General features: G+C 39.6%; 1 protein-coding gene across 1 annotated transcript; it reads left to right on the top strand.

Annotated features, from left to right (window-relative positions):
* The first annotated feature begins 192 nt into the window (after positions 1 to 192).
* Positions 193 to 23260, top strand: LOC104588568 (uncharacterized). Its single transcript, XM_010246555.3, has 11 exons — positions 193 to 731; positions 2987 to 3074; positions 15381 to 15472; positions 15626 to 15744; positions 19109 to 19224; positions 19309 to 19436; positions 19784 to 19870; positions 22273 to 22333; positions 22441 to 22481; positions 22590 to 22710; positions 22805 to 23260. The coding sequence occupies exons 1-11, from the start codon at positions 442 to 444 to the stop codon at positions 22862 to 22864; spliced, it is 1203 nt and encodes a 400-aa protein (XP_010244857.2). The 5' UTR covers positions 193 to 441; the 3' UTR covers positions 22865 to 23260.
* Positions 23261 to 26964: the final 3704 nt, after the last annotated feature.

Raw genomic sequence — 26964 nt, 5'->3', positions numbered from 1 at the left:
ACAGATTACTGAAGCGACTGGACAAGAGAGCCAATTGAGTCTAAAATTCTAATTCTTTTAGTGTGCCGTAGCCCGTGGACGTAGAGGGAAAAGGTTGGAGTGGGAAGAGAGCGCAACGGAGAAGAAGAGCGAGCAATAGTCACCACCAACTTCGCACGTTTTAAGTATGCATACGTTTCCGGGGCGCGTGGCACGCTCTTTCGCTGCGCGAACGTTGCCCTGACTGAGAGTGCTTGCACTGAAGCCGAACTCATTTTGGACTTGGAGTCTTTCATCCAATAGTTTTTTAATTCGACTTTAATAAGTAATCCGAGTTCTATAAAAACTCGTCGTTGGCTCGATAAGCGAGTCGGATTCCGAGTTAGGGGACCGAGTTATTCTTAATCAGAGAGACTGAGAGAGAAGCTAAGAGCAGAGAGAGTGACTGAGAGATATCGCATCATGGTTAGACCGGCGCCAAATCCAGACGATCCTCCGGTTGCTCCTACGAAATTGAAGCAAATTTTGAATGTTTCCGTCGTCTTTTTTGCTGCATACTTCTACCTGATCTTCTATCATTATCAAATCGACCAGGAACTGAAGAAATCCATCTTCATCAACTCTGTTATGAGTTTCGCGGGGTTCATTGTCACCCTTTTTCTCATTTCTGTAGGCTCCAGGTACGTGCTGAGGCGCAATCTCTTCGGCTACGACATCAATAAGAAAGGCACTCCTCAAGGTTCAATTAAAGTGTAAGTTCTCCAACTGTTCTTTTGATTTATGAAGTGTGTAGGTTGTTCTTTTTTTATTGTGTTGTCTTTTCCCCCTTCAAATTGTTTTAGTTGAAATAACTAAATGGTTCAGTGTTGCTCTACTGGATCCGTAATTGTTGAAAGGATCATGTTAGTTGCTTTGACTTAGTGATGCACCATACTTGAGATTCATATTCTAACCGGTACCAATGGAAAAATTAGCGATACTGATGAAAAATGAGGACTGGTTGTAGAAAGTTGGGGAAGTTTTGGTAATGTGCATTGGAGTTGTGGAATCTGTTGTAAATTGAAAAGAAAAACTTCACATTGGAGTACAAGCCCTTTGGATATAGTCAATTTTTGCAGCCAGGCCATGGGGGTTTGTCTTAGAAAATCTTATTTAGTCTATTGAATTCTCAACATCACTTGGGTTTTACACTCCCCAAGCTGTTTCCAACTTGGTCTACTTGAGATGAGTCTATTATTTAATGTTAAAACAAGTTTTTTGTTTTGTTTTTTTTTTGAGTGGGATTGAAGTTGGAAATGGAGTTTGTAATGGGAGATTTGAACCTTTATGTTGAGTCTATAAACGGAGTAGTTCAAATTGGAACTTTATTGTTGAATAAAAGTTTCGTTTAGTGAAATTTGGTTGTATCCAAGCATACATATTTATCTCTCCACATGGCAGCACCTGCAAGCTATGAGACTGGGGAAATAGGAATGGCATGGGTGTGGAGACATAGAGTGACAATTGGTGTGGCAGATTCCCTAGCTAAGTGTGTGTGTGTGGGGGGGGGGGGTTAATAGAGAACAACTGTATTTGGAATTTATAATTTAGATGTTTTTGGAGAAATTTGGGGGTTAGGTTGCTGTGGTTAAACTAACAGGATATGTTTTCCTTCAGTTTGAAAGCTATAAGCTTGGTGAAGTCCTCCTTTATCTTCAAGTTCATGATGCCCTTCCACATGCTGGAATCACTTGTTCTATGTTCCAGATGGGGTCTCTCAAGCCATTTTTGATTGGGCACTTTTTACTTCTGTTCACCTGTTTCCATAGCTCATCCTTATCTTCCCCATAATGTCATAGAGACTTACCTGACAAGGTCCTTTTCATAAGGTGGAATGGCTGTAGACCTAATCTACCTCTGTTCTTGACAGTACACATTTGAGACCATGCAACGAGGTGGTACTTCTAATCATTTGATCTGTCCTATAAGAAGTCCTGTTTCATTTTATTTCCAAATGCTGAAGCCATATTAGAGAAGGATAAGTAGTAATTCATCAAAAAAAAAAAGGATAAGTAGTAGACTGGGAAATTCGATAAAGTGCTTTTCACAAAGGTGACTTTACCTTGTTTGGACAAATGAGACTTCTTCCATCTTGCTAATTTGTGTCCACTGTGCTCAATGAATGGATTCCAGATTTCTTAAGTGTAGCTTGCACTGAGAGGTAAACCCTAGAATTTTATAAGTGTTTCTTTAAAGATATGCCTTATGACCATTGACAACCTTGTCAGTAGGGGTGAGATGGACTGCTTTTTATTGGTGCTCCAAGTTACAAGGCATAAGGGCTGTATTTTGTATTTAAAGTAATGCTTCATTGTCTGTATAGGTTTCCATGTTACTTTAGAGTTCTTGGTTACCCTTTACCCTTTATCCTGGAATACATTCATTCTTGGTTAACAGTCTATACATGCACACACTAACATATCATAAATTCACAATGGTATCATTTATGTCTTGTTTTTCTGTAGGTCAATCATATATTTGAATTGTTTATGAGATAAACTTTTACAACATACTATAATTTAACTGATAATTTCTGTTGGATCCATTTGCATGGGTGTGGAGAAATATACTTAAAGTACTTACTGTGTTGATTTTTTCAGTGCTTGTCTGTATGCATACGCATTTGACTATGGGGGGTTGAAGTAGATAAATTCAACTTATAAGATTGTTTCGGAGTAAATTGCTAAATTCCATTAACAACTGAAGAACCTTGGTAGTTGCTATTGCTTTCAAATATCCACTTTGTCCTGGCCTCTTTATGTTACACTACCCATTAGTTCTTGTTAGTCTATTCTCAACCCAATAAGGTCCTTATGGATATGGCCTTTGATAGAGTGAAACAGCAAAACAGGATCCATGTGGCTCATCCCAATTGGGATAATGCTTTGTTAAGTTGAGGTGATTAATTTCTTATTTGTTTTTTAAACAATCAAGCTTTTTGAATGATTATATTTATGTAATTCTGCAGGCCTGAATCATTGGGCATTGTTGTTGGGATTGTGTACTTGGTCTTGGCAATATTGTTTCAGTATTTTAACTTCACCTCAGATTCCAATGTGAGTAAGAAATGTTTATTCTTGTTTTATATTTTAAAAGTTGGTTTCTCATGGTTTATTTTGATGGCATGGTTCAACTTAAATTTTCATGAACTTTCAACCATAAATTGTTTGACTATGGGAAGGGCCATGGTTCAAGAGTGAGATTTAATGTAATTAGATTCTTGAATGAAATAAACAATACTAATCAGAACCTCACAACAAGCATGATAAGGATTAATCAATTCCTAAATTGTTTTGATCTCAGAGAGTTGCCCTTAATACAAGCAATAATTCACTTGGACAAATTTTTAGGCAAAGCCTATTTGTTCTAAATTGGATGGGTTCTTGTTTTCAGTGGATTGGGAAGAACACTGGGAAGACCTCACATGTAAGATCTTATCTTAGCCTGCATCAGATCATTGCCCTTTGCTACCTACACAATGGCCCTATTCCCTTTTGCTTTGAAAATATGTGGTTGGATCACCTACATCTTATGAAAAGGTCAAGATATGGTAGATGGGCGGTAGGAAGTAGGATGGGCTGGGTGCTAATTTTGTGAAAAGGTAGAACTACTAAAAGGAAGGATCAAAATAAGAAGGGGCCTTCATCATTCAAAACATCCTGATGTCATTGGCTTGCTACATCTTTTGGAAGGGGTTTTCTTGGATCCTTCTAAGATTGATAGGTGTATTGGACTCCTAATCCGTTAGGTTCCTTCTCTAGTGTTTCTCTTTTCAGGGTCTTTACCCACTTCCCCTTCGCAGCCTTTTAATGTGAAAGTGGTTTGGAGCAATCCTATCCCTCCTTGAATTCGAGATTTTTGTTGGGAGGTTTTCTATGAGGAATTTAACACTCTTAATGTTCTTTGTAAAAGAAGGCCTAATTGGTGCTTTCTTTGTAATTCTTGCGATGAAGCATGCTATCACTTACTAATCTCCTGCCCATTTGTTACTTGTATTTGGGAATGCTTTTGCTCTTTATTTGGATGTAGGTTGACTCCTTCATCAGGTATGACCAACTTATTTTCTTCATCAACATTCATTTAAAAAGGGGAAGAATTATGTGGAGATTCACTAGGGCAACACTCATTTGGACAATTTGGGAGGAGTGGAATGCAAGAATTTTCAAGGGGTAGGGGAAGTAAGGAGGCAATAATTGAATGTGCATAGTGGGAATAAATAAAGAGAGAGATGAGGTAGAAAACCTTACTAAGTTGTTGGGTTGTGAGGTGGGGGACTGGTTGATGTTGTACTTGGGAGTTGGGACTACCTTTGGGGGGGGGACCCAAACTTTGATAGCTTTTGGTAATAGTGGAAAGATTCACAAAGAGGCTGGCAGGGTGGAAAAGAAATTACATCTCTTTAGGGGGAAGAATAACATTAATAAAGTCAACTTTGACCAATTTGCCAGTCTACTACTTATCTACATTCAAGATCCCCACCGAAGTGGCCAATCAACTAGAGAAATTAGTAAGGAACTTCTTGTGATAGCCAGGGGATACAAAGAAAGATAATTTGGTGAAGTAGGAGGTGTTGTCTAGAAGTAGGGATAGTGGGGCTTCTAGGGATAGGAAATATTAAACTAAGGAATGTAGCACCATGGGAAAATGGCTATGGAGATTCCTCCTAGAACAAGATAATTTGTGGCATAAAGTGATTGTGAGTATTCATGGCATGGTAGGCAATGGGTGGGATGCTAGTCTTGATCCTAGGGCATCTCGTTCTTCTCCCTGGAAAGCGATCCATGGTTTATTGCCTTCCTTTCTTCCATATATCAGGTATGATGCTTGTGCAGGCAATAAAGTGCATTTATGGGAAGATGTTTGGTTTGGGGATACCTCTCTTAAAGATAGATTTGTCTATCTATTTCCTTTCCCTAAGGTTGCGTTTGGTTGCAATGCAAATGCAAATATGTACACTACATATTTACCCATTTTTCGGTTCATGAATGCAAATACGGTTCACATTTTAAACCGTTTTTGCATTCATCCTGTTTGTTTGAAATCGATGCAAAGGTGTGGGCCCATCATTAACTTCTCCAACTATCTTATGCTCCAATGCCTCAACTTTGGTCAAAAAATTAATTATCAAATGAATACAAATTTGTATCCAAAAAATAGGTACAGTAATGCTCTCTTTTTAGAGTACAAAAGTGTCAGAAAATGCAATTTTACTTTGATAATCATTACTTTTTTACGTTTCAAACAAACGCTTGCAAACGCGAACCGGGGTGCATAAATACCCTGGTTCGGCGTTTGTATCGTAAACAAACACAACCTAAACAAAGGGAGAGTAATTTTTTTTTTTTTTTTTTTTTTTTCTGGAAATGAAAATTCTTGGGACTTGGGACTAAGGAGAGGGTTAAGGGAGTTTGAAATGGGCTGGTAGATGAACTCATTTCCCTTCTCAATGCAATGTTCCTGGATCAATCTTGTTTACAACAGAATTGGTTGCTGTCCTCCTCTGGCTATTTTATTTATGCTTCCTTCTTCATTGCCCTCCTTCAGTCTTCTAACATGGCAGGTTCCTTTCCCACAAAGGAAATTTGGTGTAATCCTGAACCCCCAAAGATAAGGGCTTTTTGTTGGGAGGTGGTGCTCCAGAAAATCAACACTTGGGATAAGCTACAAAAAAGAATGCCAAATTGCTGACTTTCCCCTCATGTTTGTTGTCTTTGTTTGGGCTGTTGTGAGACAATTGCACATCTATTATTTATCTTATCCTTTTGCCTCTTTTGTTTGGAATTGGTTTTCTTCTTTCTTTCGTTGCAAGTGGACCCCTCCTTCTGATGTGGAGAGCCACGAGAGCTGCCATCCTTTGGTCATTATGGGAAGAGAGGAATAACAGAATTTTCCAAGGGATAGAGACATCCAAGGAACAAGTCATTGAATGCATGCTTATTAAAGTCATACATTGGCTGAAATTAACTGAATTATTCAAAGATTATTCAGTTGAGGACATTCTTAGAGGATGGTCGATAGTGGCAAAATCTTCAATAACAAAGAATGTGGTTCTGGATCAATGGTTACCTGCAGCACATCAAAGGATAAAATTGAACTTTGATGGATGTTCTTTGGGCAACCTGGGATCCTCGGGAGTTGGGGGAGTATTCAGAGATGGGGAGGACAGGCTGGTAGCACTTTACTCTGGCCCAATAGGTTTTGGAGATTCATAAAGAGCTGAATTACTTTAAGATTGGGGCTAGCCAAGCATGGGGGTTTCAAAGCTATGAGGTGGAGGCTCTAAGCTGTTAATATGATGGCTGCAGACAAAATGTCTGGGGGTCTGGACTTTTAGACAGCAGATGAGGGAAGCTGGAGTACAATTTAATTGGACAAGGAGGTCAGCCAATGGTGTGGCTGATACTTTGGCAAAGCAGGGGACTCAACGGGAGAATCTTGTTTGTGCTGTGTTGTAAATCTCGAGATAAAATATGGGGTAAACACTCATGCTGTGAGTGGTTGGCATTGTATGTTCCTTTTGTTTGTTTAATGAAGTTACCTTTTCCAATAAAAAATTATTGAATGTATCCTGGTTAAGGTAGCCTATTGGATAAAGTCATTGGATGTCTTTTCATCCTTCTCAACAGATGACATTATTTATTTATTTTGAAGAAGGTAATGTATTATACAAAACAAAAGAAAGGAACTTCCCACAGCAATGAGCTGCATATACAACAGCTTTACAAAAAAAAAAAAAAGAAAGAAAAAGACAATCCTGAACCAAAAAATGATCGTAACTAAAAAAAGCTGGACACCATTAGAGAGGGGCTTTTTTTTTTTTTTGATCAATAACACTTTCATTAACTCATCAATAGAAGATTTACAATAGGAAGACAAACACGCTTATCTTCCAAGAGCAACAAAGAACCTCAAGAAAAGGAAAAAAAGAAAGAAAACACACTATAGTTACAGCTTAGCCCAAAGCAGTGAATCCCTTTCTGCCCCTTGTTTAGCTAAACCGTAAGCTAGGGAATTAACCGATCTTTTAACCCAACGTATTTTAACTTCCATCCCCCGCACCAGCCACTTGAATTTCCTCCTCTCATTATTGTACTTCCATAAGCCACTGTGATCTTTAATTAGCCACCCTATTACCACCTCTGAATCCCCTTCAATTAAGAGTTTCCTGATGTTCAACTCCTTAGCTTTCTGGACTCCTTCCATAACTGCAAAGATCTTAGCTCTAAGGGAGTCACCCACTCCAATTGGGCCTGAGAACATGGCAGAAATGACCCCATTTTCATCCCTAAAAACACTCCCAATCCCCGATTGTCCCGGATTTCCCCTGTTACACCCATCAAAGTTTAGTTTCACAAATCCACCAAGTGGAGGGGTCCAAGCCACACTCATTACTGACTTGGTCTATGTGCAATTTGCAATTTCACCCCACTTCCTCAGCATGTCATCCACAGTGTAATCTGTGAAAAGCTTCAAAGATTTCAGCCACTGTACTGCCCTAATATGAATGATAGCCCTCAGATCTGCTACTCCTCTCTGAGCTTCTAAGAATATCCTGGAGTTTCTTTCTTCCCAAAGTGTCCAACATACTGCAGCCCTTAGTCCTCTCCACATTGTCTTTCCCCTTTTTATCCGCCACCTGAAAAAAGAAGGGGAAAAAAGGCCCTGCAAGTCTGATGGAGGATTCCAGCTACATCCAAAAAAGGACAAAGCCCATTCCCAAATTGACTTCACAAAATTGCAAGACACCAGTAAGTGAAAACCAGTCTCCCCATCCGCATTACAAAGAACACACCACTGAGGTGACAAACAAGTATTGGGTCTCTTCTTTTGGAGTAGATCACCAGTGTTGATTCTTTCTAGATAGGCTTCCCAACAAAAACTACCAACCCTAGGAGGTATTGCTTTGCACCAAACCTCATCAACAGGAAAAGGGGGAAAGGTAGGACTGATGGACTAACTTAAGACTTTGAAGAAATAAGCACAAGAAAAGATGCCGTTGGGGGTAGGTGTCCAAATTCTAGAATCCGCCCTAATGGGGTCTAAGACAACGTTATCAAGAAGTGCAATAAGGCTCAAAATATTGTCAAAGTTTGAGTTCCTCAAATCCCTTCTTAGACCCAAGTTCCACTCAATCCCAGAAGTGGAAGAGGACGGGGTGGTGAAGGACGAGATTGACTAATTTTTCAAATCAGAAAGAGCATACAAAGAAGGAAACTAATCCTTTAGAGGGGCACTCCCCACCTAGGTTTGTTCCCAAAATTTTATGGAGTTACCGGAATTCAAATCATACCTGATATTAGGGGAGAAAATTGGTAACAGGTCATGAATGGCTTTCCAAGGAGATTTGCTTGTGGTCCTAGCTCTGATTCCAGCGTCCCATCCATTATGCTCCAGCCCATGAATACTTGCCACTATTCTAGCCCATAGCTTCTCCTTCTCCAAAGGGAATCTCCACAATCACTTTCCCAACAGAGTCATATTCCTTTTCCTAATATTCCCAAGCCCCAAACCACCACAGGTCTTACTCCTACAAACTATATCCCAACTAACTCTATGATCCCTCTTTTCCTCTCCCGGTTCCCACAAGAAATCTCTCATTAGATTCTCCAATCTATTAGCAACCTTCACTGGAATTTTAAACACCGACATGAAAAAAATAGGTAAATTAGCAAGCGTGGCCTTAATAAGTGTAATTCTCCCACCAAGAGAGAGGTAGTTCTTTTTCCAGGAAACCATTCTTTTTTCAAACCTTTCCACCACCGGGTTCCGAAAGCTCTCTCTTATGGGATTATCACCTAAAGGCAACCCTAAGTAGTTCAAAGGCCACCCCGAGACTTCACACCTCAGCACTTCAGCACTCTCCCTGATCTCTCCCTCCTCCAAATTCACCTCCACAACACAGCTTTTCCCAAGGTTAACCTTCAAGTTGGACATTTGCTCAAACAGATGTATCACCGACTTCAAATTCCTTATAAAGTTCACATTACCGCCTTCACAAAACAGAATCGTGTCGTCAGCAAACTGCAGGTGAGTGAGGGGGGTTTCCACCCTCCCAACTCTCCAGCCTCTAATGAGCTCCCTAGAATCTGCTCTGTGAATTAGTTTCCCCAAAACCTCCGCAATTAGAATGAACAAGAAAGGAGAAAGGGGGTCTCCTTGTCTTATACCCCTACTGGTTGGCAAGAAATCTACAACTGTCCCATTCACTAGCACTGAGTAATGACAATTCCGGACACAATCCATGATCCACTTACACCATCTAGCCCCAAACCCAAATTTAGTCAAAACTTTCCTCAAGAAGTCCCAGTCCACCAAGTCATAAGCCTTTTCCAAGTCCAACTTACAGACCACTCCCTTCTTCTTATCCCTCTTAAAGTTCTCCACACTCTCATTAGCAATTAAAATCTGATCAATAATTTGTCTTCCATTCACAAAAGCTCCTTGATAGTGTGCAATGATATCTGGCAATACCTTTTTCAGCCTCAAAGACAACACTTTTGCAATGATCTTATACAAGCTATTAACCAAGCTAATTGGCCAAAATCCTTCGGGTGGGAAGCACATTTCTTTTTTGGAATCAAGGCTATAAATGTAGAGTTCACACCCGGATTGACAATTCCTCTCCTGAAAAACTCCTCAAACACCCGCAAAAGATCATATTTCAAAATATCCCAACAGTCCTGATAAAAAGCTATTGTGAACCCATCCGGCCCTGGAGCTTTTGTTCTATCCATAGAGAATATAGCCTCCTTAATCTCTTCTAAACTAAAGCTTCTTTCCAACCTTCTCCTGTTCTCCACCCCTACATCTGGCCAATCCAATCCTTCTACCCACACCCTTCTATATACAGGCCTTCTTAGAATAGATTTGAAGTGCTCCACACAGCCCCCGACAATCTCCTCTTGATGTACAAGCTCAACTCCATCTACTACCAATTTGGAGATTAGGTTCTTCCTTCTCCTGCCATCTGCTAGAGAGTGGAAAAACCTAGTGTTTCTGTCCCCCTCTTGCACCCATTTACACCGAGATTTTTGCCTCCAACTAATTTCCTCCTTGTGCAGGCAGTCCTCTAACTGTCTTCTCAAATCTCTCCTGAGCTCATTGTCTTCCTCTCCAAATTCTCCCCTTTCTTCTTTAGAGTCAAGGCTTTCAATCTTATCCAACAAATCTCCCTTTCTTTTTTCTATCCTCCCAAACTCCACCAAATTCCACTCCTTGTTTTTTGCTTTCAAAAATTGAAGTTTCTTATGGAATTTCATCCCCTCCCATTCCACCAATGGGTTACACTCATACCACCACTCCCTCACTTTGTTAGTAAACCCTGGATGGAGTAACCGCATATTTTCAAATCTAAAGGGGGTAGGACCTCCACGCTTTCTTTCCTCACATAACACAATGGGTCAGTGATTGGAGGTCATCCTTGTAAGAGCTCTAGAAGCCAAGGTTCCCCAATGATCTTCCAAATCCAGAGAGAACAAGAATCTATCCAGTTTAGAGAAAATGGGTCTAGATTGGAGATTTGACCAAGTAAATGTCTTATGAGCTAGGGGGATCTCTTTAAGCTCAAAGTCATCCACAAAGCTGTTAAACTTCCTCATGCTTTTTGTCACCCTCTGGTTAACCTTATTGGATTCCTCCGAGAATCTAATCACATTGAAGTCCCCACCCATGCACCAGGGACCATTCTACAACCCTCTAACATCAGCCAATTCCTCCCACAACTCCTTTCTCTTTCTGTAGTCATTCGGTCCGTAAACATTTGTGAGCACCCACGTAAAATCACCCACATGCTTAAACTTCATGGAAACCGAGTACTTTCTGATCAACTCCTCCAGGCCTTCAACCACATCCCTCTTCCACATTGTTACAATCCCCTCGGACGCACCCCAAGAGGGAGCAACCACCCAGCTAATCACCCTAGCTTTCCAAACACTTCGTGCCCATTTGTTATTAAACTCCATTCTCTTAGACTCTTGCAACAGCACAATATTTGGGTCAAACCGTTTTATTACCTCTTTTATTGTCGCTCTCTTCCTTGCCCTCCCAATTCCCCTCACATTCCAACTAAGAATCTTCATTCCACTTCTTTTTTAAACCCCTTGCCACCTTCCACTACCTTCCCCCTTTCCTCCTATCTCCTTTTACCCCGAGCTTCTTGTCTCCTTCTAAATCTCTCTATTTCACTCAATCTCCTCTTCTTTGTTCTGATCTCCTTCTTCCTCTTCTATAATCTTTCTTTCAACACATTCAAATCTTCCAACCTACAACCCAACTTCCTTACAAATTCTGCTAACAAGTCTTCTCTCACCGAGTCCTCCACCCCTACCCTTCCTACAGAAACTCCTCCAACTCTGCCCATTTGCCCGTTCTTCCTCTCCCCTGGTCCCACCTCTGTTCTTTCCTCTCCATCCATCCTCCCTCTCCTGTTACCTCCCTCTATCCCTGTTCCTTTCCCTCCATCTCTACCCTCAATCCTTTCCCTCCTCTCCACTAACCCCTCCCCTCTTCCTTCCTCCCCTTCCCTCCTCTCCACTAACCCCTTCCCACTTTCCTTCCTTCCCCTCTCCCCCTCCTCGGAGAGCCCGCCTTCTAGCACGGCTGCATATTCATGGGCTACAGGACATGGAACATAAACAGAATCTGGAACCAAAGACACAGGAGACACATTAGTTGCACAAACTGAATTCACTTGGTTACCTGGGATTGATGGACAAGCTAGAAGAGGACTGCTCCTGGCCTCCCTCTCTTGTTCCAGAGGTTGGTAAACATCTGTCTCCCTTAGTTGGTTGGGAAGTACTTCTATCCTTTGGTCAATCTGGTGATCTTTCCACTCTACCCCTGGTTCACCCCTAGATGGTGTGTTCCTGCTCTGCTTCCTGTTCTCCCGGTTTACCCCTTCTGATAATCCTTGCACACTCTGTAATCTTGGGAATGAGTTGACCCGATTGCAATCTACACCCTGAAATAAGCTTGCAATATTCCACCCATCCAAGTCACCTCCAGCACAACTACCTTCGTCGTTTACACTGCCCACGCAGTACCATCAGCAGAAAGGTCCTCCGCTTCTTCATCTCCTTCACAGCATTGCGCCCAACCTTCATCCTTTTCTTCCCTCTCTTCAGTTCTTTCTCTAGCGAATCTTGGATTCGGCCTTTCTGAGGAGTGTCGCAGTGGGCTAGGCTCCTCCATACTTCGCCGTGAAACCCACTGCAACTCCGGTATCTTCTCCATCTTCTGCCGCTGCGCACAAGCCCCCCCCCCTTTCTCGCGACTTGGGACGATGATAGACCATTAACATTGTCTATCAGCGCCCTAAGAGAAACCCCTTTGCCCCGACCCACATGACATTTTAAGTTATCACGTGGGTCCTTCAAATGGATCCCCCTTTCGGTGTTACACCCACCCGACCCGCCCGCGTGACCTTTTAAGTTGTCACGTGGGCCCTTCCAATACTGTCCCGGCTCAACCTTCACCCCGCCCGACCCACCCGCCACCTTCAACGGCTCGGACCAGACCTTTCGGCTCCCCAACCCATCCTGCCTTTTCGCCACGTCAGCAAAAGAAGAAAATCCCGCCATTAAGTTGTTTAATTCAAACCTATTTGAAATATTTTCCTTAAAAAGATTTCTTGTCGTTTGGTTTTCCCCAACCGGTTCAGTAACCCCAAAAAAACCTTTCATCTGCTCCACCTTTTCAACTCCCAACCTATGCCCTCCACGTGTCCACCACCCAGCCAGCTCATCATCTTCTACCTTAGGAACACCTCCCCACCACGACTGTTTGACTTCAGAGGCCACCCACACCTTGTACCAGGCTTCCTTCGAGCAGATTTCAATGACCCTCGGCAGGTTCTCGTGCCTTACACCAGCAACCTCCACGGCACCCAGATTTTGCTTATCAGCTTTCACCAAGATGCCTCCCAGACATTGCACGATGTGCTCGAGAACAGAGTTCTGCCAGAGGTGAAAAGGAAGGCCTACAAGCTTCATCCGGACACCCCCATCTTGGACTTCGACTTCATTGCATATTGGACTCCAGTTCTGAACCTGTATCAGAACTCCATCCACCACTACTGCTTTAAAACTTAGCTCCTGGTTGCCTACATCAAGCACGGCTTTCGTCTCTGCAAAAGGGAACAACATAGCTTCATTCCCAAATCCTAACTCCCCTGCTACTGTACACAGAACCCTTCTCCAATCTGTCACTCCTCTATCAGCCACTAGCACCCTTCTTTTCTTCCACTCATCCTTCCCTGCTCCTACCGATAATCTTCTAAGACTAGAAGCACAAGCAACCACCACTTCAGTCGGAATGCCTTGCACTTCCACGCTCCCAGAGGAACTAAACGAAACTGCCCCCTTCTGAGCTTTTTTACCCTGGTCTTTGGAATTTTGACCAGTTCTCTTCACCCCCTCTGCTCTCTTCACTTCCAAGGCTACAAGAAAAGACTGTAGCACCTTCACAAAGTCCATCCACCCTTTTCGTAGCCTCCCTTCCGGCACACAAAGCAATTGCTTTCCATTTGTTCCAAAAAACTCCACCACAGAGATAAACCATCCCTTTCTGTTTCTTTTCAATTCAGTTACATATTTCTTACCTGGAACTGCCATTGAGTTTGTCCAGCCAATCACCTTACCAGAGTTGATAGCCCCATCTATGAAACCTTTCATCCAGACGATGACCTCCTTTGACACCAACACAGTCGCCCTGTTATTCTCTCTGATTTTCATTACGTCCTCACCTTTGATCCTTTCCTCTTCGAACTTGAAAGTCTTGGCTTTGATCGACACCTCAGACCTCCACCTTCCTACTACTCTGAACCTTCCCTCATCCTCCATCCTCTCACCCGAAATATAATTTCTTTTCCACAGGAGCTAGTTTCTTTGCAAACCTCTCTACCACCGGTTTCCAAAATCCACCAGCTCTTGTGTTTCCCCCCAAGGGTTAGAGAGGGGCTTCATTAAGCTTACTTTTGATGGCAGTAGCAGCAAAGGAAATTTGGGGCCCTTAGGAGCTGGGGGGGGGGGGGGGGTTAGAGATGAAGAGGGTCATATAACTGCTCTGTTCTCGGATCCTATTGAAGTGGAAAATTCTACAAGTGCAGAGCTTATGACAGCCTGTCATGGCGTGCAGTGAGCAAGGGGCATGAATTTAAGAAACTTACTCATTGAAGGAGACTGAATGGTGGTGATTGGTTAGTGGCTGAATAGTGAACAAGCTGTGTGGGCATATAGAAAATAAAATAAAAAAAGTTTAATGGTTTGCAAGGAATATGCAAGAATCCAGTGGCTACCAAGATTGGCTAATTGTATGGCTGTTGCATTAGCTAAACAAAGGGTTGCTAGGAATTGTTTTTTTTTTGGGCTTAGTTGCAAAGTAATTTATTTGGGAAGGGTTGGGCTTTGGCACACGGGGATTCTGACAAGCTTTGGCACAAGGTGGTCCTAAGTATTCATGGACTTTCAACAAATGAATGGAATGTTGGCCTCTCAAATGGAGCTACATTCTTCTATCCATGGAAGGCTATTTCCAAAGTTTTTCTTGACTTCCTCAATTATGTTAAATAATAGATATGATGCTTGCATGGGGGATAAAATTAAAATTTAGGAGGACATATGAGAATAGAGTATAGACCTCTCAAGGACTCTTTTCCAAATCTCTATTCCATTTCCAATTTTATGAATAAAATCATTAGTAACTTTGCTTCTCCCTCTCCTTGTAGATTCAATTGGGATTTGGGATTCAGGAGAGGCTTTGGGGAATTTGAAGCACAAGATGATTTAGCTCTTATTAGTTCTCTAGACAAGGCATTCTTTGATTTTTCTTCTCTTGGCTCAATGACTCTTGCATTTAGTTAGTCACCCCCTTTGGTTTATTTTCTTGTGCTTATCTTCCCAAGCCATTGCTTCTCATCCTATTCCTTTGCAACCATTCCCCATGAAAAATATTTGGTGTCAGCCAGTGCCCCCTAAAGTTAGATGTTTTGGAAGCTTTCTATTTGAAGATTAGTCCCTGTGAAAACCTCTGAAGGAGGAGACCTGATTGGGGGCCTTTCTCCACATGTATGCTTATTTTGCTAATGGAGAGTCTACCCACCATTTACTCATCTCTTACAGTCTGTTTGGTTGCTGCGACGTGGGTGAGATGTAGGGAATATTCGAGTTAGATTCCTTGAATCCTGTGTTTGTTTGATGGGATGATGTGAGAAACAATGGGACGTGGGTTCTCAAAAATAGGGATGCGGGCTAAGTGTAACTATGCCAAAGTACAGGGTGGTAATCTGTAATTTACTCAATATTATATTATTGTATGTTTTAATTGTTGAACGGTAATGTTTGATTAAGTTAAGTTTTTTTATGCAGTGGCTTGTTGAGTACAATGCAGCCTTAGCGTGTATCTGTTTCATGACTCTGCTTGGATTTGTAGATGATGTTCTTGACGTTCCCTGGAGAGTGTGAGTTCTTGTATTGCCCTTAGTTTTCTTTTTATTTTCTTGACAAATAAAATTTCCTTTTCAGACCAAACAGTTGCTCCATTTGCTGCAAAACTTCCTGAAATAAAGTTATAAACAGATCCTTATGCTCTTTTATTTTATTTTGTAGAACAGAAAATTGCTATTGCCTTCATTTGCAGCACTTCCTCTGTTGATGGCATATGCTGGACATACAACTATCATAATACCAAAGCCCCTTATTCCATATGTGGGCCTAAAGGTTTTAGATCTAGGTAAGTTGTTTGTTGCATGTATATCCATATCTAGATTTGGAAGATATGGTGACTAGGAAGATACAAGGCATGCTATTTTAACTTTTCTGTATATTCCCATTGTACAGCCCCCTGCTGTACGTGGGTGCTGATGTCTCTGATTTGATATTTCAATTAAATGCAAATTAATACTTTACCTTCTTCATTAAAAGCGTGCATTTATATCCATATCCATACATGATAAACATGTATGTGGATAGATACATCATCAGATGGATATGGTATTTGATTCTATATTTTACCCTATAACAATATTTAGGGTTCTGTTACTTTTATGCTATTTAATATTTTTAAGTTTTTTCTTTTTGAAGGCTCATATTATATGACCATAAGCTAAGATTCATAATCTAGCAATATTTTCATTCCTTCTTCAAGGAAATGGTATGTCAATAACATTAACTTTCATCTTGTAAGGCCAATGACCCAGTAAATGTAATTGTGATGATCACTCTGTCACTCCAAAATAGGAGGTCCAAGACCAAATCAATGGAACTGCAGGCTCTCCATGGTATGGCCAATTGGTCTCATATGCATCCTCTGTCCCCACCTGAGTCCCTGCTAATGCGTACTATGTGATAACCCAAAAAAATCATTACATCTTGTAAGAATTAAAGAGTGACATTATTCCATTCTACTAGTATTCTACATTGGTGCTTCAAATGAAGGATGCATATTTATTATTGACAACAGTACCAATGCGGTTAACTACATTAATTAGTCTTGACCTCTTCCAAGTGGTTAAAGTTTTTGAGAACAGAACAAATATTTGTTTGCAAGACAGTGAAAATAATCTCCATGCAGTCGAAAAAGTAGGATTTTTTTGTCTTAATGTCACACTATCTTTTTTTTTTTTAATCAGAAATGATAACTTTCATTAGAGATAAATTAAACTGAAATACAGAAGTCAACCCTTATTAGAAAAGGTTGATCCAATAAACATCAAACATTACAGCACTGCCCAATAAAGTATCTCCCTTACAGTCCCTTGTTTTGCTAGAGCATCAGCAAAACCATTTGCTGATCTCCTTATCCACTTGAAACAAATACCCACCTCCCTTGTTATGCTAAGTATTTCCCTTATCAGCTGTCTATACTGCCAAATTCTCAGCTGCCCTGATTGCATCCACCCAATTACCAATTTGGAGTCCCCCTCTATCTCAATCTGCTGTAGCCCCAATTGTTTGGCCAGTTTTACACCTCGATGTAGTGCTAAGATTTCCGCTCTTAAGGAATCTCCAACTCCTACTGGACCTGAATACAAAGCCATTATCTTGCCTTCACTATCTCTGAAAACACCTCCTATTATCAGATGGGCCCGACTTACCTATAGAGCTTTCATCAAAGTTCAGTTTTACCCTTTGTTGCGCAGGTGGGGACCAAACTTCCTGTATCATAGCTTTGGAAGTAGTAGTAGTTGCCACAATACCCCAACTTCTATAAATGTCTTCAGCTGAGAAATCATTAAAAAGATCACAGGATTTCAACCAATGGATAACCTTAGTAGTTACTCATTCCACAACCTCTTCCTTGGATCTACAATTACCTTTGAAGATTCTATTGTTTCTTTCCTCCCACACTGACCACAATACAGCAGTTCTAGTGGCTCTCCACATGATCCTTCCACAAACCTTTGGTTGACTACAAAAAGAGAGAAGAGAACCAAGACCAAATAAAGAACACAAAGGGACATGAGATTTGTAAATGTGAAATTGTCTCACGAGAACCCAAACATAGACAACAAACGTGGGGGGAGAGGCACATATTTGGCCTCTTTTTTGCAATAAATCCAAGGTATTGATTTTTTGGAGTGCCACTTCCCAGCAAAAGGCCTAAATTTTTGGGGGTACAGGGCTACCCCACACCTCCTTTGAAGGAAAGTTCCCTGCAAGGTTAGAGGTCTGAAGCAAAATGTTGTAGAAAGAAGAGCAATTGAAAAAACCAGAAGAGGAAGGTTTCCAAATTCTGCTCTCTCTACAAGACTGATCAAGAAAGACTTCTCCTAACTGAATGATCAAATCATCAACCATCCCCATTTCAGAATCCCTTAGATTGTAAGTGTGTTACCACAACCTCCTCCCTACCAATCCTCCAACCTCTTATCAAATTGTTAGCATCAGCCCTCAAAATCATGGCACTCAAATCATCAGCTACTAGGGTAAAGAGGAATGGAGACAATGGATCTCCTTGCCTAATACCCCTTTTTGCAGGGAAGAAACCCCTAGCTACACCATTCACCAGTATTGATAAATGACATGAAGAAAAGCATCCCTTTACCCATCTGCACCATCTCTCCCCAAACCCTTTACGCTTGAGAACCTCTAGTAAAAAATCCCAGTCCACCCTGTCATATGCCTTTTCAAGATCCAACTTGCAAACCAGTCCCTTTTCCTTTTTCCTCCTCTTCACCTCAACACATTCATTGGCAATAAGTATTTGATCTACAATTTGTCTTCACCTCACACTATCTTTAGAGCCCATGTGTAACTAATTGGAATTAGCTTTTCCTTTTTGGTTGCAATTTTCCTTGTAACATGATCAACAAGGCTTGGTGCTTATGTGTACTTATGGTACTCTGGTACTGTAGTACATTGAATCAAACTGTGGTAACTTTTATGGATCATTTGCAGAAGCTTCTGACTGAGAAAAAAAGGAAGCCTAAAAAAATTTAAAAGCTTGTAGAATAAAAGACAAATTTGTCTAATGCTTCATCCCATTTATCCCCACCCGGAAAAAGAAAAATGGAAAAGAAAACCATTTCCTTTTCTGGTCATCTCCTGATCCCTTTAATATCTTTAACTTGTACTAAATCACTCTTTTCGAACTGGTGTATTTGTTTTCTTTCTTTATTATGGTTTTACCTTCTGATTCAACTTTTCCTTATCTTGACTTCTCCCCTTGATAAACTCCACTTATTTCCTTTTTTTTGTCTTACTGTTGCCACTCAACATATTCATATCTGCTAGTCTACCACATCCATTTTGTGGACATCTTGTTTTTTTGTTTGTCCATATATCCTCTCTGTAACATAAAAATCATGCAAATATTATCATCAAACATATGCATGAATATGTTTCTTAAACAATAATCATGAGATATATCATTAAATATATTGATAGATTCATAACCATAGAATGTCAAAACTGTCACAATCCTTAGAAGTTTTTAAGTTATGACCATACGATTTTAGTATTGATTAGCTGATTATAATTGATATTTCACCTTTTGACTGTCAAGTTGATTTTTTTTTTTTAAATAATTAGTCAAGTTGAAGTATTTTCTATATTGGGTTTTTACAAAGGCCTAAGTTGGTTTTGCATATGGACAGGATGGATATATAAATTCTATATGGGACTTTTAGCAGTATTTTGTACAAACTCTATCAACATTCATGCTGGCCTAAATGGCCTAGAAGCTGGGCAGACAGTTGTCATTGCATCTGCTGTAAGAAAAGGAATAACAGCTGGAATATTGTTTTTCTTGATGGTGTCAATTTATCTGAAAATAATGCATTATCTGTGATTACAGATTTTGATACATAATGTGATGCAAATTGGAGCATCTACAGATCCTGAATATCAACAAGCTCATGCATTCTCTATTTACCTTATCCAGCCTTTGCTCACAACTTCATTGGCCTTGCTTTGTTACAACTGGTAAATATTAAGGGGGATGCTAGGAAGAAAAGCAATAGCTGCAATGCATCTTTTTTATTCGAGCTAAAGGACAAACAGTGTGCCTATTAACTGGTTCAGAGGTTACCACTTGTAATTGCTCTTTTTCTTATCGAAGAGGTGATACCTCAAAAACTGGTGATGAGGTTAAACCTGTTGTCTTTATTAAGTAGGCTCATAAGGTGCTGTCTACCTATTGCATTGCTTTCTAAGCATTCTACAAACTTGCATATTACATTTTTCTTCTCTTTCCCCTTACAAGACTCTTTTCACCAGCCATTTAATCATCTACAACATTCTAAATGTTCTTTTTGTCACGGGTGTTCTAGGTATCCTTCTTCAGTTTTTGTGGGTGACACCTACACTTACTTTGCTGGGATGACCATGGCTGTAGTTGGCATACTGGGACACTTCAGGTAGGTCCTTCTCAAGTCCTTTTCTCTCCCTAATTACAAAACTATAAAATTCAATTTAGGTCAAAGCTATTGTAAAAGTTCTGTCCCTTTTATAGTTTTCTCTAGATCAGCAAATTGGTGTTTGGAAGTTGAAATCTATCTAGATTCCACCATGTGAAGGAATGGTACTTTGTGACTTTATTACCTCAGTCATGTGCTTTAAGTAAGGATGTTTGAATAACTGAAATACGTTTTTTTTTTTTGGCTACAAAATCCACTGTGTGGCTCTATACACAACATGACCTGTGTTTGCAATAGCAAATGAGTAATTCCTGATGCTCATTATGTACTGTGCTAAATGTGGACATGTAGGTTCATAACTTGCGTGTTTAGGATGGGGTTTACATATTTAGGGCTTTGATTTAAAGCAATGTTTTAAAACGTGGAGGCATGACGCGAGGCGTTCCACTACCTAGAGGCGTGAGGCGTAGTTCAGAACGCAAGAGGTGTAAGCCTCCCGAACAAGGAGGCGTAAGCCTCCCGAACAAGGAGGCGTAAGCCTCCTTAAGAGGAGGGGGTTAGGAAGAGGATGAAGAGGAAGGGGGGATCTCATTTTTTCTTTTTTTTTTTTAATAAAAATCTTTTATATTAAGAAGAATAAAGATGCATAACATTAGTTGAAAGGCGGGGGGGGTCATGACATGTTATGAGGGAGATACATCAGAGCTGGAAGCTAGTTTTAGATGGGTGCCAAGGTCAGCCTATGATCTGACTATTAGCTAAGCAAGGGGTGAATAATCAACTGTTTTGGGGCACAACTGAAATGCAATAATGATGTTGGTGGGGAGGCTTGGCCCTAGTATTTGTATGGGGCACTTGACATGCTTATATATGATATACTCTTTTTTCAAAAATCAAAAGAAATTTAAATTTATCAATTAAAAAAACAGTTCAGAAAATTGCTGATCTGTTCAAATGTCAGAAAAAGTAAGGAATTGAAACAGTTACCGGGTTTTCAGTGGGTAAAGATAGGATATTATGGAGAATCTAATAATGCATTGGATGGGAAGGTTGTACTGAACATAGTAGTCAAGGTGATGCCTAGGCAGGCACCTAGATGACAAGGTGCCTCTGGAGGGTTGCTTCACATAATTGCCAGGGTCTTTTGTATATGGTGTTCTTGGATACTTTTATATTCTTTTTTTGGGATTATAAAAACAAAACAGACAATATTAAACTAAATTATTCAGCTTGTGAATTAAAATACTAGTTTCTTTTTGTTATTTTCTTATTTGTTAGGGTTCAATCAAAATGTATGCTGTCTTGAACCCTAGAAGACTTCAAAATCTGAACTGATAAGCAAGAACGCGAAATTTTGTCAGGTTCATCCTTTCTTTCTTTTTTTTTTCCGGACAAAATTAGGGGCCCAGCCCTTCTATTTTTTGAAGTTTCTTTTCTTTCTTCCATTTTTTTCCCATAAGTACATTGATTTTCTGTCTTAGATGATGTTTGTGCATTTTTAATAAGATTATAGACAATTACTAGTGAAAGATGGTTGCTTACTATGCTACTGAATAAAAGAGTTGAATATTATGTAGGCATGCATGCAACCTAGGAACCTATTATATCCTACCTTAGCAATGAAGCCATTGCAATAACAGTAGGAAGAGAGATGGCTGTTTACTCATTTTATAGGCAAGGTGGTCTGCCTACCCTCTTTGTTTTAGTTTCCTACCTAAAGTACAACATTATAACTAAAAAAGTATAATGCTATAGCGAGAGAGAAACTCCACAAACCCTTGAAAGAGGGAAAGTGAGGTAAAGGATATCTTTCTAAGGTAGCCCATCCTCACCTCTATTTGAGCAGTCCCTAGGGAGAGGCTGATTGATAGGCCCACGAGCAGTTCGAGGCCCATTTCTACATCAGCTTGAGCTAGCCCATCTGCAGGGTGCCCCGCTTATATTTTCTCAGGAGGCAACGTCACACTAGAATACCATGAGTCCATAAATACCATCATCCTGAAGGATTAATGAAACATGCTTGGAATTTGAACAATCCTTTCTTCTCTTTGTTTCTTCCTCTTTCTCTCTCTCTCTCTCTCTCTCTCTCTCTCTCTTCCTTTCTCTGTTTTTGAGGATGTAGGTTCTCCCTCGAAGAGAGCCTTGTTTTAGGCAGTATCCTAACAAAATTATTTTTCCATGACCAAAAAGATATTTTTTGATCACTTAAGCAATAATTGAAACAATAGTTGAAATTCTTTTGAAAGGTATAGCCGAATTTTCTGTTATTATCCAAGATTATATGGAATTTAAATCTGTCTTGACCTTTTCACAGCAGTCGATTTAAACATGCTAATGAGTATGGTTGTATTTGCTATAAGAGAGGGAAATCTAACTTACTCTTTATCTCACCCCTCCTTCAGTGAAACACTCCTGATCTTCTTCATGCCGCAAATTCTAAATTTCCTCTTATCGTTCCCTCAGGTATGCTCAGAAACATTCCTTTTTTCTTCCCGGTATGTATAGAACCTTTAAGAGAAAGGCTAGATGTCCTTGGCATAAAACTTACCTGTATTTTATTTTACCTTCAGCTTATTGGCTACTATAAATGTCCACGACATCGTTTGCCAAGGTAGCTTCTCTCTTTTTCAGGTTTATTTATGCTCAAAATCCAAGTCAAAGACGTGTGTAGTTTTTTCCTTCAAATTTCCTCATGTACTTGTGAACCTTGCTCCTGCAGCTTTGATCCTCAGACAGGATTGCTTACTGGGACAGATGATGGAACACTTGTCAACAAATTTTTAAGATGGTTTGGCCGAGCAACAGAGAAATCACTTTGCCTATGGCTTCTTGCTTTCCAGGTAATCCTCCTCATACTTGTATTAAATAGGTTGACAGATTAAATTTCTAGCTACATAGAACACTACAGGCATAATTCTCCATATGTTCAAGCAGGTTTTTGGGTGCTGCATCTGTTTTCTGCTAAGGCATTTGCTTGCCGGTTGGTACAAATGAAGCATCAACAAACTTGAAACTATGCCTTCATCTTGCTCTCATGATGGAACCCTAACTCTGAACCAGCTGAGTCTTTTTTTTTTTTTTTGAGTCTAGCCTTAAGTTTATATTTAGGTACAACAAAAATTAGCAGCAGATAGGTTAAGAGGCATACCTGGCCATGAAAACGCAATTCTCTTCTGCCAGTTGTGAGCTCATGTGGGATATGATGGAGCCTGGGATGGATTAAGGTCCGAGCTTTTTCCCTCAGAGCTGATGTATTTTGTCAGTGTTTGTATATTTGTTTTACTTTTAAATAGGAATTTTGTGGACAATAATAGTTCATTAATGGTTACTGTTACAAGTTTTGGGGTGTTTGAAGATCTGGTTAAATATTAAGTGGCAATTGGAATGACATTTTACCCTGTGCCTTTATTTCCTCATTTCTGCTCTGTGTGGTTGATAGGCACATTTTACATTTTTGTTCGAAGTAAATTGCATCTCGAAATTATTTCAATTCTACCCATTTAGTTCCCACTGTTTCAGTTTGTTCAGGTCTTGGATATTTTCTAAAGCATTATGATGAATGTCCATAATTACTTGGATATGAACCACCGCTTGATGGATTCCTCTTATGACTCCTGGATCAAAATTTGACCTATGTAGAGAATCATAATTCTGTAATTGCACCTTAGCATATTCTCTTTCCTACCATGCAGCGATCTTTTTCCTTTTCTCAAAATGTAAAATTTCAACAGAGGATGTTATATGACTGATAGAGGATTTTTTTTTTTCCATTAAACAGCAGCTTTTTCAACTTTATTTAGATAAAAAAAAAAGAAAGAACCCATTTAACAGAAACGAAATCTTGTGAAAGGGCAACCCAGTGCACGAGAGGCTCCGACCAATGCGTGACAGAGCCTTATCTCTGCATATACACAGAGGCGGTTTCCAAGATTTGGATCCTGGTCACCCAGGTGTTGCAGAATATGAGCAATGAAAATGCCGAAGATTGTCAGAAAAACTCGTAGAAATGGATTTTCTGCCTTTTGTTTTGCTGAAAAAAATTGGTCACTTTAACTTGCTGTGTTTGCAGTGCAATGTTATTTACATTTATGCAAATGCATGGGAATGCAGATTCTAGTTTGAATTTATTTTGGGTTTTAACTTATTCTGCTTCAGGTCTTATTTTACTTCATTTGTACTGCAATCAAACAGAGTAAGGTAAAAATTGAAACAAAAATAGATCAGATCATTTGCACTTTTATAGTTTTGCATTAGTGCAAATTTATTTGTACTACAACCAAACACAGCATAAGGAATTACAAAAGCAGCTGTAAGAGCACTGTGATTTTGTGAACATTATAAATCCAGATCACCGGCCAACGAAATATATTCCAACACCCTATCGACATGATCTGATATCACACATCTCATACATGATGGGTCCCATTATATGCACGGTGGTATACAATGAATAATGGTGCTTAGTTGGGATTGGAGGAATGATTATTTGCAACTTAAACCTAAAACACTGAGATTCACCAGATTCTTTTCGAGTTAGAGCTCAGTTTGGAAAGAGCATAAAAGAGCAAATATATAGAGTGTAAAACCTTGTATTTTGTATACATTCGCACTATACATATTTGTATCTATACTGTTTTCAAACTGGCCGAACAATGCACCTAATACGTTCGTTGACATGCATTCCGGGGGCAAGGTCTTGAGCGCAATCCAGAAGCCATTGGATCCAGTTGATCAAGTGGTGCTCTCTTGCAAATCGCTTCCTGTACAGCCAAATTTATTTCTATAGACGTGATTTATAAAGCTAGTTTCAATTTCTTCAATGGTTCATTTCTTCCAGCAACTGGCGCTGGGTTTCCCTTGTGAGATGACCCAACTTTCCTGTAAATGTGCATGAATTCCATTTGGGACTTCAATTTGCTTATTCGAGTATCCAAGCAAGGTTCATAATATTGCAAGTTGCAAAGTATCATCGGATCGGTATCATACAATATGTATCGATTTTTGAATCCATTGAAACACCTTTTAGAGAGGTTGGGGGTCTCTATCTCTTGCCTTTTCTAACCTTAAAATGTCATTACAGAAAAATTAAAAGAAAAACAGTATTATACAATAGGTTGTGTTTGATGTCATTGTTCTTTCTATTTCTATCTGAAATGTTTTGGATTGATCAATAACATACAATTATTATTGGTTGAAATAGATACCCTTAAAATTGCATGTGAAACATTAAATCAGTGTTTCTTGCTCTGGGGGATTGAAATCTAATAGCTGTAATAAGTCTCACATGTGATGTAACAATACATCATAATCAAGCATTCCATTGACAGAAAATGCTTGTTATGTGTTCATCATTAGGGTGTTTGGCGTGGAAGGAGCGGAAATAAACATTTCATTTGGAGGTTAACCATCCTGATGCCTACCTATATGCCCTTTTTTTACACCATAGATTGGCCATGGAGGCTGCAAGGTGCCAACCAGATGGTTGGTAAGGTCTCTTAGTGATCATAGTGGAGACTTGGGACTGAATCCCACCTACACCTGGGTTGGGGGATGGTCTACCTCAGTTGTGTAGCCCTTCAGAAGATATAAAAAAAAGATTGACCATGGAGGCTTGACCTTCTCTATACACAATCTAATCTATAATGAGCTTAGCATCACCCTCTATGCATGACCAGTTGTTTATTGTTGTTAGGGGTGGTTATGAGCCAAGCTTTTCATTAGCCGCTCAGCTCGGCTCGGTTTGAGCCAAGCTTCAAGCTGAATATGAGCATAGTATATAGTTTCGTTTGTTAATTGAACTTTTGCATACATACATACATATCTATGTGTATATATATGTATGTATGTATGTATGTATGTATATATATATATATATATGTAATCAATATAAAAAATATTATATAGATTTTTAATTATATATAATAATTATTTTTTGTAATTCTTAATTTTTATATGTCAAATAAAAAATAATTTTTATATGTATATTTTTTATTTTTATAAAACATTTGATTCACAGTTGAGCTCGAATTTCCAAACTTTTAACTCGAGCTAAATTTGATCTCAAGTCTCTTGCTCAAATTGAGCTCGAACCTGATAGTCTATCAGCGAGTCAAGTTCGAATAGCTAGATATTCGACTCAACTTGACTCGAATCCACCATTAGTTGTCATTACTGAGCCAAGTTGCTAAATTGATGATGCAAATGATTCTAACCCTCATCTTAATGTTCTTGACATGCTAGCTAAGACGGTTTCTAGCAATGCGTTGCAACCATAGTGGCTTCTTCCTATTGATCGAATGATGCTTCAAAGTTAACCTTGATTCTATTGATATATGAGATACATTGTCTCATCAGTTATCCATTAGTTAATCCACAATAGGATCTTGTCTACCTTCCAAATTAATGGAGGTTTTTTAATCAAGGTCTTATGTTTGCAAGGTTCCTCCTCAACATTATAAAATTCTTGGTTTTGGTTGGATATGTTTTAACGATTAAAATATCGATATGCCTGATATTTAAAATTGGGTATTGATATGTATCAACATGACCGATGCTTCTTTTTTTATTTTACTTTTATTTTATAATAATTAAGGGGTTGGAAAAGAAAATTCAAAATTCATTATCATCCATGTCCTATCCCAACTATATCGATCTCATGTATGACCCTTGTTTTGTCAATCCATTCTATTTACAATTGATGAGAGTAGAATTTATCACATTTTTATCCCTAAATATTTTGTCTTTCATACCTAATTCGGTTCAGGGCATGAAAGAAGGCATCAGGAGCAAAGAAAGGCAAATCGGATGATTTTTCACAGTTTCGGCAGCGTTCAGTAATCTGAGCCTAACTCACGTATCCGAACTCTGATTGGGCTGATTCAAGACCCACTGGAAAGACAAGAAAAGAAGCCACAACTTTCATGTTTTGGGATTTCGCAGATTCGGCCTGCATCAAAGATAAATCCGGGCCCAAAGTCGGGGAAAATTCATAGGAAGGCCCAATCCGCAGTTGAAGCCCGACTTGCAGAAAAGCCTAGCTGAAGCCCAATTCGCAGAAGAGGTCTAATACGAATCCAAGAACAAGAAACTGAGAA

Source organism: Nelumbo nucifera, chromosome 6, assembly GCF_055504915.1.
Source record: "Nelumbo nucifera cultivar China Antique chromosome 6, China Antique-T2T, whole genome shotgun sequence".
NCBI lineage: Eukaryota > Viridiplantae > Streptophyta > Magnoliopsida > Proteales > Nelumbonaceae > Nelumbo > Nelumbo nucifera.
Note: the sequence above shows the minus strand (reverse complement) of the source record. Positions and strands in the feature narration are given on the sequence as shown.